Genomic DNA, 13580 nt, shown 5'->3' on the forward strand with positions numbered 1-13580 from the left:
AAAGAAATTATAGACTTATTTGTTTACAACCTCCACTCTTTTTAACCTCTCACTAACTGGATTACAAAAGCAAATGACCTTCTCCCAGGTGAGGCAGTTATTTTTCAAAGAAATCATGGCACTTTGCCTCTGAAGTTGAAGTAGTGCTGAGAAGTATGCTTTATATAAAAACAGGACCAACTTTTTTGGATCTTTGTATTTGGGGAGTACCTTTTCAGGACTAAATTTGTCCTGAACTGTGGACCCCCCCCCCCCCAATACCCTGTGTTTGGGTGAGCATAAAAACATTCAGAGCCCTTTGAGGTCACCTGATATCTTTTTAGAAATGGAAGAGTTGCCCAGGTTTGCCAGAGTCCCTTAGCTGGCTCCAGTATGCCCTCACTGATGGGGAGGACAATCCTGGACAGAGTTGTTGAGCTTAGAATATTTATGTGTCCATCAGTAAGAGGGATGAGACCATCACAACATGAGTAGGGTTTGAACCCTGACTGTTTAGAGCCCACCATGTTGGTGCAAAACGCTTCACCCTGCTGTTCAAGCGTGGTCTCTTCTCTTTTTTTTTTGAAAGCCCAAATAAAAGAAAAAAGCAAGAAGAGAGGGATGAACATAAATTTTCTTCACAAATCTAGTCAAAAAGGGATCAAATTTGAAGCTCTGTAGAAGTACTAGGTCAGAAACACTCTGGGTTCTGTCTTACTGTCACTGACATTTCAGAGGGAACTGAGGGAGAATGAAGACTCCTCTGGCCTTTATGCAGAGTCTCACATGGAAGCACAGAGATGGCATAGGCGCAGACCCAAAGGACAATGCTATTCAAAATAATCCAATCTTGAGCACATGAGAGCATGCACACATACAGTGGGATCCACACTGACACACAAGTCAAAGAAGAACAAAGATAAGTTGGGGTTAGATTTTCAAAATTGCTCAAAACCCTCAACTAAGGCTACATTTTCAAAAAAGAGCTCAGCTCCCAAAAAAGCAACTAAACAAAGTGGCCAGATTTTTAAAAGTGGTCAGCATCCAGCAGCTCCTACTGAGAACAGTGACAGAAAAGAAAAAAAATATTGTCATATCATCACTTCAAGGAGCACTGATCTGTACACTTTTTGGGGAGAAGATGTTTTGAAGAAGTTGTCCTTGAGCACATCCATTTATTTACTGATTCATTGGTTTTTATCAGCCAGCTACCTCAATGGCTGTGCCCTTCAATCAGCAAGAAAATGCCATGCTATTTACACTTCACCTTTAATGAATTATTACATCATAACTGGTGGTGATTAAAGACAAAACAGTACAATCTCTCCTATATACTGTCACTGGTCATGGAAAACTTTGAACAGGGGTCAAGAGAGTTAAACTGGAAAACTAAGGCCACTTTCTACAGGGGAAAAAATAAAGTATTTTACCAGACTTAAATTTCTTTTTCTTCTTCTTCGATTTTGACCTTACAGCATCTTTGGATTTCTTCTCTTTATTCTTCTCTTGATCTTTAACAGCTGAAATTAGATAAAAATGCAGTTTATTTTAGAAAGGACAGCTCACAGTTAGGCTCCCATTCTGCATCATACACATTTTAACTAGGTCTATGTTACTTTATGCAACTATGGACAGGTCAGATGCAAAAAGATAAACAGTCTTCTGCTGGTTGTTGCAATTTCCTATCACAATGTGCTCAAGTATTTTTCAGCAGCAGTAAAGTTAAGCATGCCAAAGCAATACAAATTACAGTATTTATTTGTATTATAGTAGCACATAATGCCAACCAAGACTGCAGTTGTGCTGTACATATATGGTAAAAGAAAGTCCCTGCCCAGAAGAGCTCAGACAAGACAAAGGGTAGAAAAAAAAGAAGGTACTATTTCCATTTTATACATGAGAAACACAAAGATTAAGCCATTTTCTCAAGGTCATACATGGCACAGACAGGAATTTACTTTACTGCTGACAAAGAATCGCGTACATTCTATTGTTTGCTAATTCTGGGGCTGGTTTTGTTCAATATCTTTATCAACGATTTGGAGAATGGCATGGATTGCACCCTCAGCAAGTTTGCAGATGACACTAAACTGGGAGGAGTGGTAGATATGCTAGAGGGAAGGGATAGGACAGAGGGACCTAGACAAATTAGAGGATTGGGCCAAAAGAAATCTGATGAGGTTCAACAAGGACAAGTGCAGAGTCCTGCACTTAGGAAGGAAGACTCCTATGAACTGCTACAGACTAGGGACTGAGAGGCTAGGCAGCAGTCTGGCAGAAAAGGACCTAGGGATTACGATGGACGAGAAGCTGGATACAAGTCAAGAGTGAGCCCTTGTCGCCAAGAAGGCTAACAGCATTTTGGGCTGTATAAGTAGGAGCAGATCGAGGGACGTGATCATTCCCCTCTATTCGGCATTGGTGAGGCCTCATCTGGAGTAGTGTCCAGTTTTGGGCCCCACACTACAAGGAGGATGTGGAAAAGTGGAAAAGAGTCCAGCGGAGGGCAACAAAAATGATTAGGGAACTGGAGCACATGACTTATGAGGAGAGGCTGAGGGAACTGGGATTATTTAGTCTGCAGAAGAGAAGACTGAGGGGGGGGATTTGATAGCTCTTTCAACTACCCGAAAGGGGGTTCCAAAGAGGATGGATCTAGACTGTTTTCAGCGGTACCAGATGACAGAACATGTAATGGTCTCAAGTTGCAGTGGGGAAGATTTAGGTTGGATATTAGGAAAAACTTTTTCACTAGGCGGGTGGTGAAGCACTGCAAGGCGTTACCTAGGGAGGTGATGGAATCTCCTTCCTTAGAGGTTTTTAAGGTTAGGCTTGACAAAGCCCTGGCTGGGATTATTTAGTTGGGGATAGGTCCTGCTTTGAGCAGGGGGTTGGACTAGATGACCTCCTGAGGTCCCTGCCAAACCTGATATTCTATGAACCCACATCTCTGCTGTCAGCCTGTCTCTTTTTTGGTCTAAACCACCTGTTATGTCATATTTTAGATGGTTCCTTTCCCAGAGAGCTTACTATCATTTTATGTATGCTTGAATAGTGTCTAGAATAATGGGGCCCTGACCTGGTTGACCCCTCTAGGTGCAATCATAATATAAAGGAAAGGAGAACTATATAATCTGAGTAGCCCTTTGGTATATACCATTCACAACCAAATTTTTGAAAAGATTATTTCAGTTTCTGATTATTAGTAATCAAAATGATTAAGGCCAAAGATCATGGAGTGCGTCACATCATAAATTCCTTTCTACACACAAAACACTATTAGAGGACAGTTTATGTTCCTCAAATGATTTAATCAAAAATGCAAAACCACAAAGTGCAGGAAATAAATAGTGATGCCAATAGATCCAAACACATCCTACACATAGATGTCTAGTAACCCATCCACCATATGCAGCATGTATCACACCTAATTTAAAAACACATCCCACGGCAAATGCACATCCATAATCAGTCTGGTTCATTTTACTGAAACTCTCAGTTTAGCAACAAGTGATTTGGCAGCTGCCACAAGAATGAGACTCTTAGCTCTGTCCCTACACAGCTTTAACACTGTCTTCCCCTCTCCTGGCTCCTTCAGTGTCCCCCGCTATTTTGGAAAGGTGCAAGACGGAGAGACATATTGAACTTCTGTCAGCTACAAGGTCTCCTCTTCCAGCAGCTGCCCCAGCCAGCTAGCCATCTATAGCTCACTGGTTGGCAAGTGTCAATCTGACAAGCCACAAGAGGTTCATCAGACTGGGACTACCAGTATATTGGCAGAAAATACATGTACCTCAGCAAGGAAGCCTTAATGCAGGGAAAACGGGAGTGTGTTAAGGGAGACATGGATGGCAACCCCAACCTCATATATACCTATACACACCCCCACACACCCCCACCCCTTCCGCCCCTCCCAACAAATGGTGCATTCCCATCCCATTTCCCTTCCTCCTTCAGACAGCCACCATCACCCAGGTGCTCCGGCTGCCAATTCTTCCTCCCTGGTCAGATGGTGAGCTCTGCCATTTATTCTTGGTGAAACTGCTTAATGTCATGATAAATTAGGGGGAACAAATTTTTAAATGTTCAATGTAAAATGTAAAGATTTTCAACTTGCATTGGCAGACAGGTGACTAGTGTGTATGTAAAGTTTGTGGTTTGCACGGATTGTGGGTATTTAGCAAGAAAAACCTGGGAAAAAAAAAAGGAGAGATAAACCTAACCTAAGTTTCATAACAGTGTTTTTTTTTTTTAAATGTTTATATCTTAGTCCAGGCACCCTCACCAGTGCTTGCAATATCTTCAAAAACCTCAGACATGTCTGTTTTTCCATTCTGAGATTTCTAAAGAAGGCAACTGGGCAAAACGACAGAGGTTTTAAAGACCTGACTAAGCCAAATCTGGTGCAATTTTAACTTATGGAGCTGCTCCCAGCACCTAGAAATTACTATAGAGAAAGCACAGACTTTTTTTTTAAAAAAAAAGCACTTATGTTTAGATTAAGTTGTATAGTGTGATTACAGTGAAATCATAAATCATTTTTTGGAACCAGATGCAATCTGTCTAAGCCAGCAAAGAAAGTGTTATCATGGGAGCACCACAGTTAAGGTCAGCAGAACTTTTTGTTTAGAGTTAATTTTCAAAGGTCTCTAAAGTGTATATGAATACTCAAACTAAAATAAAAACTGCTATACCAATTGAGATAGGGGACAGAGTCAATATGAGTATTTGGGTTTATTTGGTCAAGAGATTCTTGAAATCACCTCCCCCCCAAAAAAGGCTAATATAAAATATCAAATTTTAAAATATTTCTTTGCCCACAACAAAAAATGAATATTAACTTGTGACCTGAGACTTAAAACTTGTAAAACTTTGAAATGGCTCTGCAGATTCACACTTATGGATACTGCGCCGCCTTGTGGTGCCTTACAGTATAACTTCTTTTAGGAGTTTCAGAGCACTCTTGCACTCCCTTCTCTCAGGGTCAGATGACACTAACAGCAAGGTTATAAAGTGGGCGGAGTGCCCTCATCACCTCAGTTCCCTCCACTGCAAAGCCTGAGAGACAGAACAAACAAGGACTCTGAGAGGAGATGCTGTGTGGGAAGTGTGAATATGCAGAAACATCTCAAAGAACTCCAGTTACAAGTAGAAAAGGAGTACTTGTGGCACCTTAGAGACTAACAAATTTATTAGAGCATAAGCTTTCGTGAGCTACAGCTCACCAAATGCATCCGATGAAGTGAGCTGTAGCTCACGAAAGCTTATGCTCTAATAAATTTGTTAGTCTCTAAGGTGCCACAAGTACTCCTTTTCTTTTTGCGAATACAGACTAACATGGCTGCTACTCTGAAACCTGTCAGTTACAAGTAGGTAACCTTTATTTCTTCTTTGAATGCACATTCCCATGTATGGGGGTAGACTGATAAGCAGTTCTGACAACTGACCAGGAGGTGGGAGCCGAGTTCTAGTTGAAAGCAGTGCTTTGCCAAATCCAGCCTCCACCCTAGATGCCAAGTATAGAGCATCAGGCTTAGTGAAAGCATGGACTGAAGTCCAGGTTGCAGCTTTTGCAAATTTCAGCAACTGGGATCTGCCACAGGCAAGCAAAGTAAGTAGTTACAGCTTGTGGAATGTGGTCAAATCACAGCAGGTGCAGGAACTTTTACCAGTGCATCGCATTCAGTAATATACCGTTTAATCCACAGAGAAAGATCCGGGAAGACACTATGCATGCCATGTGGTTCTCAGCATTAGACGCAAATGATCTAGACAAATTTCCAAAAGCTTTGAGTTCTGCCAAGGTAAAAAGTGAGGGCCCTTCTGACACATGAATTATATAGGACAGATCAGGGATGGCCAACCTGTGGCTCCGGAGCCACATGCAGCTCTTCAGAAGTTAATATGTGGCTCCTTGTATAGGCTCCGAGGCTGGAGCTACAGGCGCCAACTTTCCAATGTGCCGGGGGGTGCTCACTGCTCAACCCCTGGTTCTGCCACAGGTTCTGTCCCCACTCCACCCCTTCGAGCCTGCCAAGCCCTCACTCCTCCCCCCACCCCCCAGCCTCCTGCACACCACAAAACAGCTGAATGGGAGATGTGGAGAGGGAAGGGGAGGTGCTGATTGGCAGGGCTACCAGTGGGCAGGAGGCACTGGGAGCAGGAGCTGATGGGGGGCTGCTGATGTATTACTGTGGCTCTTTGGCAATGTACACTGGTAAATTTTGGCTCCTCCTCACGCTCAGGTTAGCCACCCCTGGGATAGATCAATGCGATGGCACTAATGAAAGCCGTTTTGATAAACTGAAGAATGAACATTTAGCCAAGGGTTCAGAGGGCTATTCTACCAGCATGGCAACACCAAGTTAAGATCCCAAGAAGGGACAGGATTGCTAATGGGGAATATATGTTTGACAAACCCATCAAATCTTTTAACCAAACAACTAGCAACCAGTGACCTATCAACTAGAGTATGATATGCAGAAATGGCTGCCAAATGCACTTTTAATGAAGAGTTAGATAATGTACTTAAAGAATCAGAGGCTAAGTATTCCAGAACACAAGGAATGAAAGCAAATACACAGGAAATCAGAGCTTTCCCTCACCCATCTCTGAAATCTGGTCAACTTTAAATGTTTCTAGTAGACTGTTTTGAGAGTTAACTAGCATATACTGTACAAAGAACACTGATCAAGCACAGAGTGAAATCACTCACACCATCAGGTGAAGAGACTGTGGGTCTGGATGAAAGATCCTGCTCTCCTGCTGGTACAGGAGATCTGGGGACAGAGGAAAATGCATTAAAGACAGCTGAAGATGATCAGTAAACCACCGCTAATATGGCCAAGCTGGGACAACGAGCATCATCCTGGCCCTGTCCTGAAATGTCTTACGACAGTCTGGATCAATGGAAGGGGGGCACACAAAGCGAACATGAAGCCACTCCCACAGTGTAGAAGAAAGGCATCAGACAGGGATTGACTGTCTCTGCCTGCTCTGGATCAGAAGAGAGGATACTTTGTTGATTCTTGCTGTGAACAGATCCACATCTGGTCAGCTCCCGCTAGATGGAGAATATGGTCTGAACCAACTGAATTTGGGAGCTCTTTCTGCTGAGATGATTCACAACTACACTTTCTCCTACAGGTGTGGGGCTAAAAAATAAATTTCACAATGAATACACCAATCCCATAAACCTACAGCCTCTGTGCATACGAGAACAGTGTGAGCACTCCTCTGCTTGATGGTGTAATACAACGCTGATCTATTGTCTATCATCTGTGTGACCATCCCCTGAAGGTGGAGGAGAAACAACCTAAAAGCCAAATGAATAGCCCTAACACACCGATGCACAGGACTCCCTCCTGAGAAAAATCAGTGCCCTAGAATTGTCAAATGATTCAGATACAGCCCCCAACCCTTGTTTAATGCATCTGAAGTTACTGTCAGGGATGGATCCAGAGGACTGAACTCTGCACCCCAAGAACATTCGCCCTGACTGACAACCATTTTAGAGAAGTTATAGTACTCTTAGGCATGATGATCAACATCTGAAGGCTGTCCCAGTTTGGTCTGTAGACCTGAGATAACCAATGCTGAATAGATCTCATTCTCAGATGCATAAATATCGTGGCTGCCATAAGGCCCATGAGATCCAAAAAGAATTTCAAATAGCTGTAACATACATGGAATCTTTAACATACACTGATTCATTTTAAGAAATCTGTCCTCTTATAGTGACTCTAGGAGGCTGCAGGTATTGCTGACGTATTTGGCTTAACGTAAAATAAAACAAAAGTCCAGGGGAAGAACTGCCTCTGGAACTGGAAAGTGAAAGTGGAGAGCCTCATTCTTACAGAAGAAGTTAAGCACAGAGAACAAGCCTGCGATCTTATGCATTTGAGTTTTTTCAGTAATTAGCCTTTTTTCCCCTCTGAAAAGACATTCTCTTTTAATTAAGATGAGGTTACTTGTCTGTAACTGGAGGTTCTTGGAAATGTGTGGTCCCTATCTATATTCTACTAAGAGTTACACGTGCGTACCATGTGTCCAGAGCCGGAGAATTTGAAAGTAGCGTTCATTGGGCTGCACATGCACCCTGGCTCGCCTCATACTTCCGTCTGAGATGATAAAGGGTGGGACAGAACAACTGCGTCTTCAGTTCCTTCACCACCACGAACCAGACAGATCCGGAGAAGAGGGGAAGGAGGACAGGAAGTGGAATACAAATAGGGACCACACATCTCAAAGAACCTCCAGTTATAGGTAAGTAACCTCCTCTTTGAGTGATTCCACTAAGGGTGACTAACAAGCAGTACCTAAGCCAGAAGAGAACTGCCATGCCAAAGGAGTTATCCAGTACCAAGTCCTATGTAAGGCATAGTGCGCTGCACAAAAAGTGTGCACAGAATTCCACATGGCTACTCTACATATGTCCATAAGAGGCACGTCCTGAAGGGAGGTTGAAGCCTGAGCTCTCATGGAGCGGGGGGAAGTAGGCCTAAACTTTAGTAGCAAAGTTGAATGCAACCTGAAATTCATTTAGAGATTCTCTGGGTGGAGATGGCCTGTCCCTCAAGTCTTTCTGCTATTGCAACAAATAGTCTAGAGGACTTCCTGATAGGTTTCATTCTCTATAGGTAGAAGGCCAGAACTCGTCAGACATCTAGGGAATGGAATCAACGTTGCTCTGCAGAGGAGTGTGGTTTTTGGAAGAAAACAGGTAAGAATGGATTGATTCATGTGAAACAAACAATCTTTGGTATAAATTTGGGGTGTAGACGTAAGAAGACTATCCTTGTGGAAGAGCGTGAAACATGGGTCTGCCATCGTAGCTCTGAGTTGGCTGACCCTTCTTGCGGAAGTGATAGCAATGGAAAGGAGAGACATGGAGCACGAAGCTAATGGTTCATAGGGTGGTTTCATTAGCATAGAGAGAGAACTAGATTAGGTCCCATTGGGATGCGATCGTTTGAACAAGTGAAAAGGTTCTGATGAGGCCTTTCCAAAAACTTAGGGGTTAGCGGATGTGTAAAGATTATTCAACTCTCCAGTGGAGAGGTGAATAATACTAATAGCCACCAGGTGGACTCTCAAGGAGTTGAGGGCAAAACCCAATGACTAAGAATAGAACGTAGTCCAGAATGAAGGGGGATCCCTGCTGATTCAAGTAAAACTCCTTTTTGTTGCACCCAAAGATAAGAAACGTTTGAACTTGGCTTGATAACATTGCCTAGCGGAGTTCTTCCGGCTGGTGGAGAGGATGTCTTGCATGGGTGGAGAGCATGTCTGTTCTAAAGCAGAAGCCCATCCAAGTACCACACTCTGAGGTGGAGCACATGTGGATTGGGCTGTCTGAGCTCGCCATTGTACGGGGTCAGAAGATTGGAGGAGATGGGGATGAGAATCAGTGGACGGGATGACATGCAGAAGAGATTAGGAAACCAGAATTGTCTGGGCCAGCAGAGGATGATCAGAACGACCACTGCTGTCTTCCTGGATCTTGTGCAGTATTCAAGGCAAGATGATGTAGCTGATTTGGTTTGACAAGGAGAGTAGGAGAGCATCGCCGCGAGAGCAGTGACTGAGGCCTTCCCTGGAGCAGTATGTGTTGCATTTGCTGTTCATTTGTGAAGCGAATAGGTCTCTGGTTGGAGTCCCCCATCAGGTGAAGATATCACATACTACAGAACTGTGAAGTTTCCACTTGTGGTCAATTGCAAAATGTCTGCTGAGCAAGTCCGTAAGCACATTCTGTGTCCCCAGAAGATAGGATGTGGACAAGAGGATCTGGTAATTGAGGCACCAATTCCAAAGACTGAGCACTTCTGAGAACAGAGTAGCCGATCTCAGTTCAAATGGTGGTACTGTAGGTGGTACAAGGGTATAGGTTATCGGAGCAGATGGTAAGGGGGGTCCCATGCTGGGGGCATATCCCATGGCAGAGAAATAATCTCTTTAACGGTGATGCAATACCAGAATTTGACCAAACTAAACCACAGACATTTTGGTTGCATTTAGCCACCACTGATTAAAAGCAGAACATGACATAACTAGGAATAATTGCATGGCTCACATAGGCAAGGCGAGATTGCTGCAGCTGCAGCTTTGCTTATCAGAATGGAAGGAGCTAAAAAGAGTTAACAGACCATAATAATGGAAGAAAGTAAGTGGATAGACACATTAGATTTGGGTGCCCCAGACATACAATTTTATTATGGCAAGAAATTCTAAAAATGGTTTGCTGATAAGAGATGAGTAATTTGTTAAAGCTAGGAGAATGGCAGGTGCAATCAGGGTTACTATGGTAACCCACTGCAAATGCAGCAATTTGGCTTTGCCAAACCCAGCAACTAGGGGTTGTGTGTTTTGTGAGAGTTAGCTATAAAAGGTTAAGAAAAAGTAAGCACCTCGAAGGAGTCCTGAAGAAACTTTTCTTTGGGCAAAGACTCCCGAACTCCTCATCAGCTTGACGGAAGGAGGATCCCCGAAAGCCCATCTGGTGATCGCTCAAAACCATCTCAGACTTTGGGTAACTATGTTTGGGTGCTCTGAAGAGAAAGTTACTGCACAGGGTGAGTAACTGAGGTTCTTCAAGATTATTATCCCTGTGAGTGCTCCACTTTAGGTTCATATGCAGCACTGCGCTTGTAATCAAAGATTTTTAGTAGCAGTGCCTGGTTGGGTTGCACACAGAATCGCAGGATTAGAAGAGAGGTCATCTAGTCCAGTCCCCTGCATTCATGGCAGGACAAAGAGTTACTAACATTTCATAACTGTTGCTCTTCGAGATGTGTTACTCATGACCATTCCAATATAGGGGTGTGTGCACCACAGCCACAAAGTTGTTCCCCTCAGTGGTATCCATTGTCCCCCCTGAAGTAATGCCCTCATAGCACCAATATATAGAGCCCTGCCACCCCCTCAGTTCATTCTTGCCAGCTAACTCCAACAGAGGGGCAGCGGCGGGGGGAGGGATTTGGATGGACATGAACAACGCATTTCAAAGAACAGTAGCTACGGAAGGTTAATAACTTTTTTCCTCGACTGCTTCCTCATGTGCATTCCAACGTAGGTGACTCCCAAAGCAGGTATAGGAGGAGGATTTGGAGTTCACTGACCAGCAGACTGAAGCACTACCCTGCCGAATGCAGCATTGTCTCTAGTTAGTTGCAAAAGTGTGGACTGAAGACCACGTCGTTGCTCTACAGATATCCTGGATGGGAACCTGTGCCACAAATGCCACTGAAGACGCTTGTGACCTTGTGGAATGTGCCGTCAGGAGCAGGGACTTTCACCATGTCATAACACGTGCAGAGACAGTAAGTGATCCATGATGAAATTCTCTGGGCTGAAACTGAAAAACAAGCCTGTCTGCCACCGCCATGAAAAGCTGAGTAGTTTTCTGAAGTGATTTAGTCCTTTCTACGTAGAAGGCAAGCGCACAGTTGACATCTAGTGAATGGAGTCTCTGTTCCTGTTTGTTGGCATGCGGCTTTGGGTAGAACACCGGGAGAAATATGTCCCGGTTATTATGGAATTGTGACACTACCTGTGGAAGAAAGGCTGGCTGAGGGCACAGTTGGACATGGTCCTTGACAAAAACCGTGTATGGAGGTTCTGAAGTAAGGGCCTAATCTCCGAGACCCTACTGGCCGAGGTAATGGCCATCAAAGACAAGTAGAGTATAGAACAAATTGCCAAAGGCTTGAATGGGGCACCCATGAGCCTTCATAACACCAGGTTAAGGCCCTTCGGCAGGATAGGTTGTCTCACCTGTGGGTACGTTCTGTCCAGCCCCTTAAGAAAAAGACTACAGATCAGGCTTGCAAAGATGATTCAGCCATTCACCCGTGGGTGAAAAGCTGAAATCACAGCCAGGTGGACTCTGATCGATGACACCAACTACCCTTTTTGCTTCAGGTGTAGCAATTAGTCCAGGATACATGATACTGATGATCATGTGGGTGAGACACCTATCTGTTCTGACCAGATCAAGAACCTTTTCCACTTTGCCAGGTACATGGTCCTAGTGGACAGCTTTCTGCTCACTAAAATCTTCCTGAACTGTACTGGAGCATGCTAGCTCCAAAAGGTTCAGCCATGGAGCTTCCAGGCTGTGAGATGAAGGGTGTGACCAGGGTCCCGGGGGCCATGCTAAGGTTGCTCAATTAGGTCAAACTGCAAAGAATGGGGCAGACAATACTTAGATCCACCAAGCTAGTAACAAATCAGCTTCTAAAATACCTTACTGGTTACACAGCTTTAGCCAAAACAGTTTCCATAAAGTAACCTAGCCTTCAGCTTCCTCCCCAGAGAGCCAAGTCAAATATGATGGGGATTACTGAAAATCTTGTTCATCAAATGAAAAGTTCTACCAATCCCAAAGGACTGGACACATTACCAGCCAAGTTAATGAATATTTCAGATCTTACCCAAATACATGCTTACAGCCAATTCTTTGGTATTTAATATCTAAAGGTTTATTTATAAAAAGAAACAAGTGAGAGTTAAAATTGGTTAAAGGAATCAAATACATACAATAATTGCAAAGGTTTCAGAGTAGCAGCTGTGTTAGTCTGTATTCACAAAAAGAACAGGAGTACTTGTGGCACCTTAGACTAACAAATTTATTTGAGCATAAGCTTTCGTGGGCTACAGCCCACTTCATCCGATGCACAGAATGGAACACACAGAGAGAGAGAGAGAGAACAAGAAGAGGTGGAAGTAGCCATACCAACTGTAAGAGGCTAATTAAGATGAGCTATTATCAGCAGGAGAAAAAAAAAACTTTTGTAGTGATCATCAAGATGGCCTATTTAGACAATTGACAAGAAGGTGTGAGGATACTTAACATGGAGAAATAGATTCAATACGTGTAACGACCCAGCCACTCCCAGTCTCTATTCAAATCCAAGTTAATGGTATCTAGTTTGCATATTAATTCAAGCTTAGCAGTTTCTCGTTGGAGTCTGTTTTTGAAGCTTTTCTGTTGATCAGGTTTAAAACAATGATGGCATAAACTGCTAACTGGTTAAGTCTCTGATTGCTCCCAATTAATTGTAAGGTCCTCAGTGATCTCTTGAATAGAATGCTCCCATTAGTATAAATCCATAGTCCAGAGCAGGAAAGAGGCAAAATGGAGCCTTTTATAGTTTCTGCCATGTGAAGGGAAAACCTCATTGTCCCAAACAAAGCCCTTAGCATAGTGTGTGGAAAAGTGCAGGCACACAAGATAGAGTTTAGTGTCACATGGTTTAGGCACATGCCCTTGCATGCTTTGATGAGTCAGTGCAGCCATTGCCCACACACTATCTAGAATGTCCTCAGGAAGGTCCATCAGGTGTGGATAGGTTTCTTTCATGGTCCATTGTGAGTTAAGTGTTTTGATGGGCCATTCAACTTGAATACAATGTGCTGGCTAAACAATGTGCTTGCTAAAGGCCATGTGGATGTTACCCAGAAGCAAACGACTTTGAAATATACTAGTATACAGCCAATATTCATAATTTCAGATACAAAAATGTTATATGCATACAAATAAGATAATTGCATCAGCAAATCATAACCTTTCTACTGACAACTTATATAATTGCAGTATG

General features: G+C 43.4%; 1 protein-coding gene across 13 annotated transcripts in view; it reads right to left on the reverse strand.

Moving 5' to 3' along the window:
• PHF20 (PHD finger protein 20) overlaps window positions 1-13580 on the reverse strand; it is a 174647-nt gene that overhangs the window by 59246 nt on the left and 101821 nt on the right. For all 13 annotated transcript variants that reach the window (XM_043496247.1, XM_043496245.1, XM_043496244.1 and 10 more), the window contains one exon: window positions 1410-1499. In XM_043496247.1, coding sequence (XP_043352182.1) covers window positions 1410-1499 — 90 coding nt within the window. The remainder of the gene's footprint in view (window positions 1-1409; window positions 1500-13580) is intronic.

This window comes from Dermochelys coriacea, chromosome 13, assembly GCF_009764565.3.
Source record: "Dermochelys coriacea isolate rDerCor1 chromosome 13, rDerCor1.pri.v4, whole genome shotgun sequence".
Taxonomy (NCBI): Eukaryota; Metazoa; Chordata; order Testudines; family Dermochelyidae; genus Dermochelys; species Dermochelys coriacea.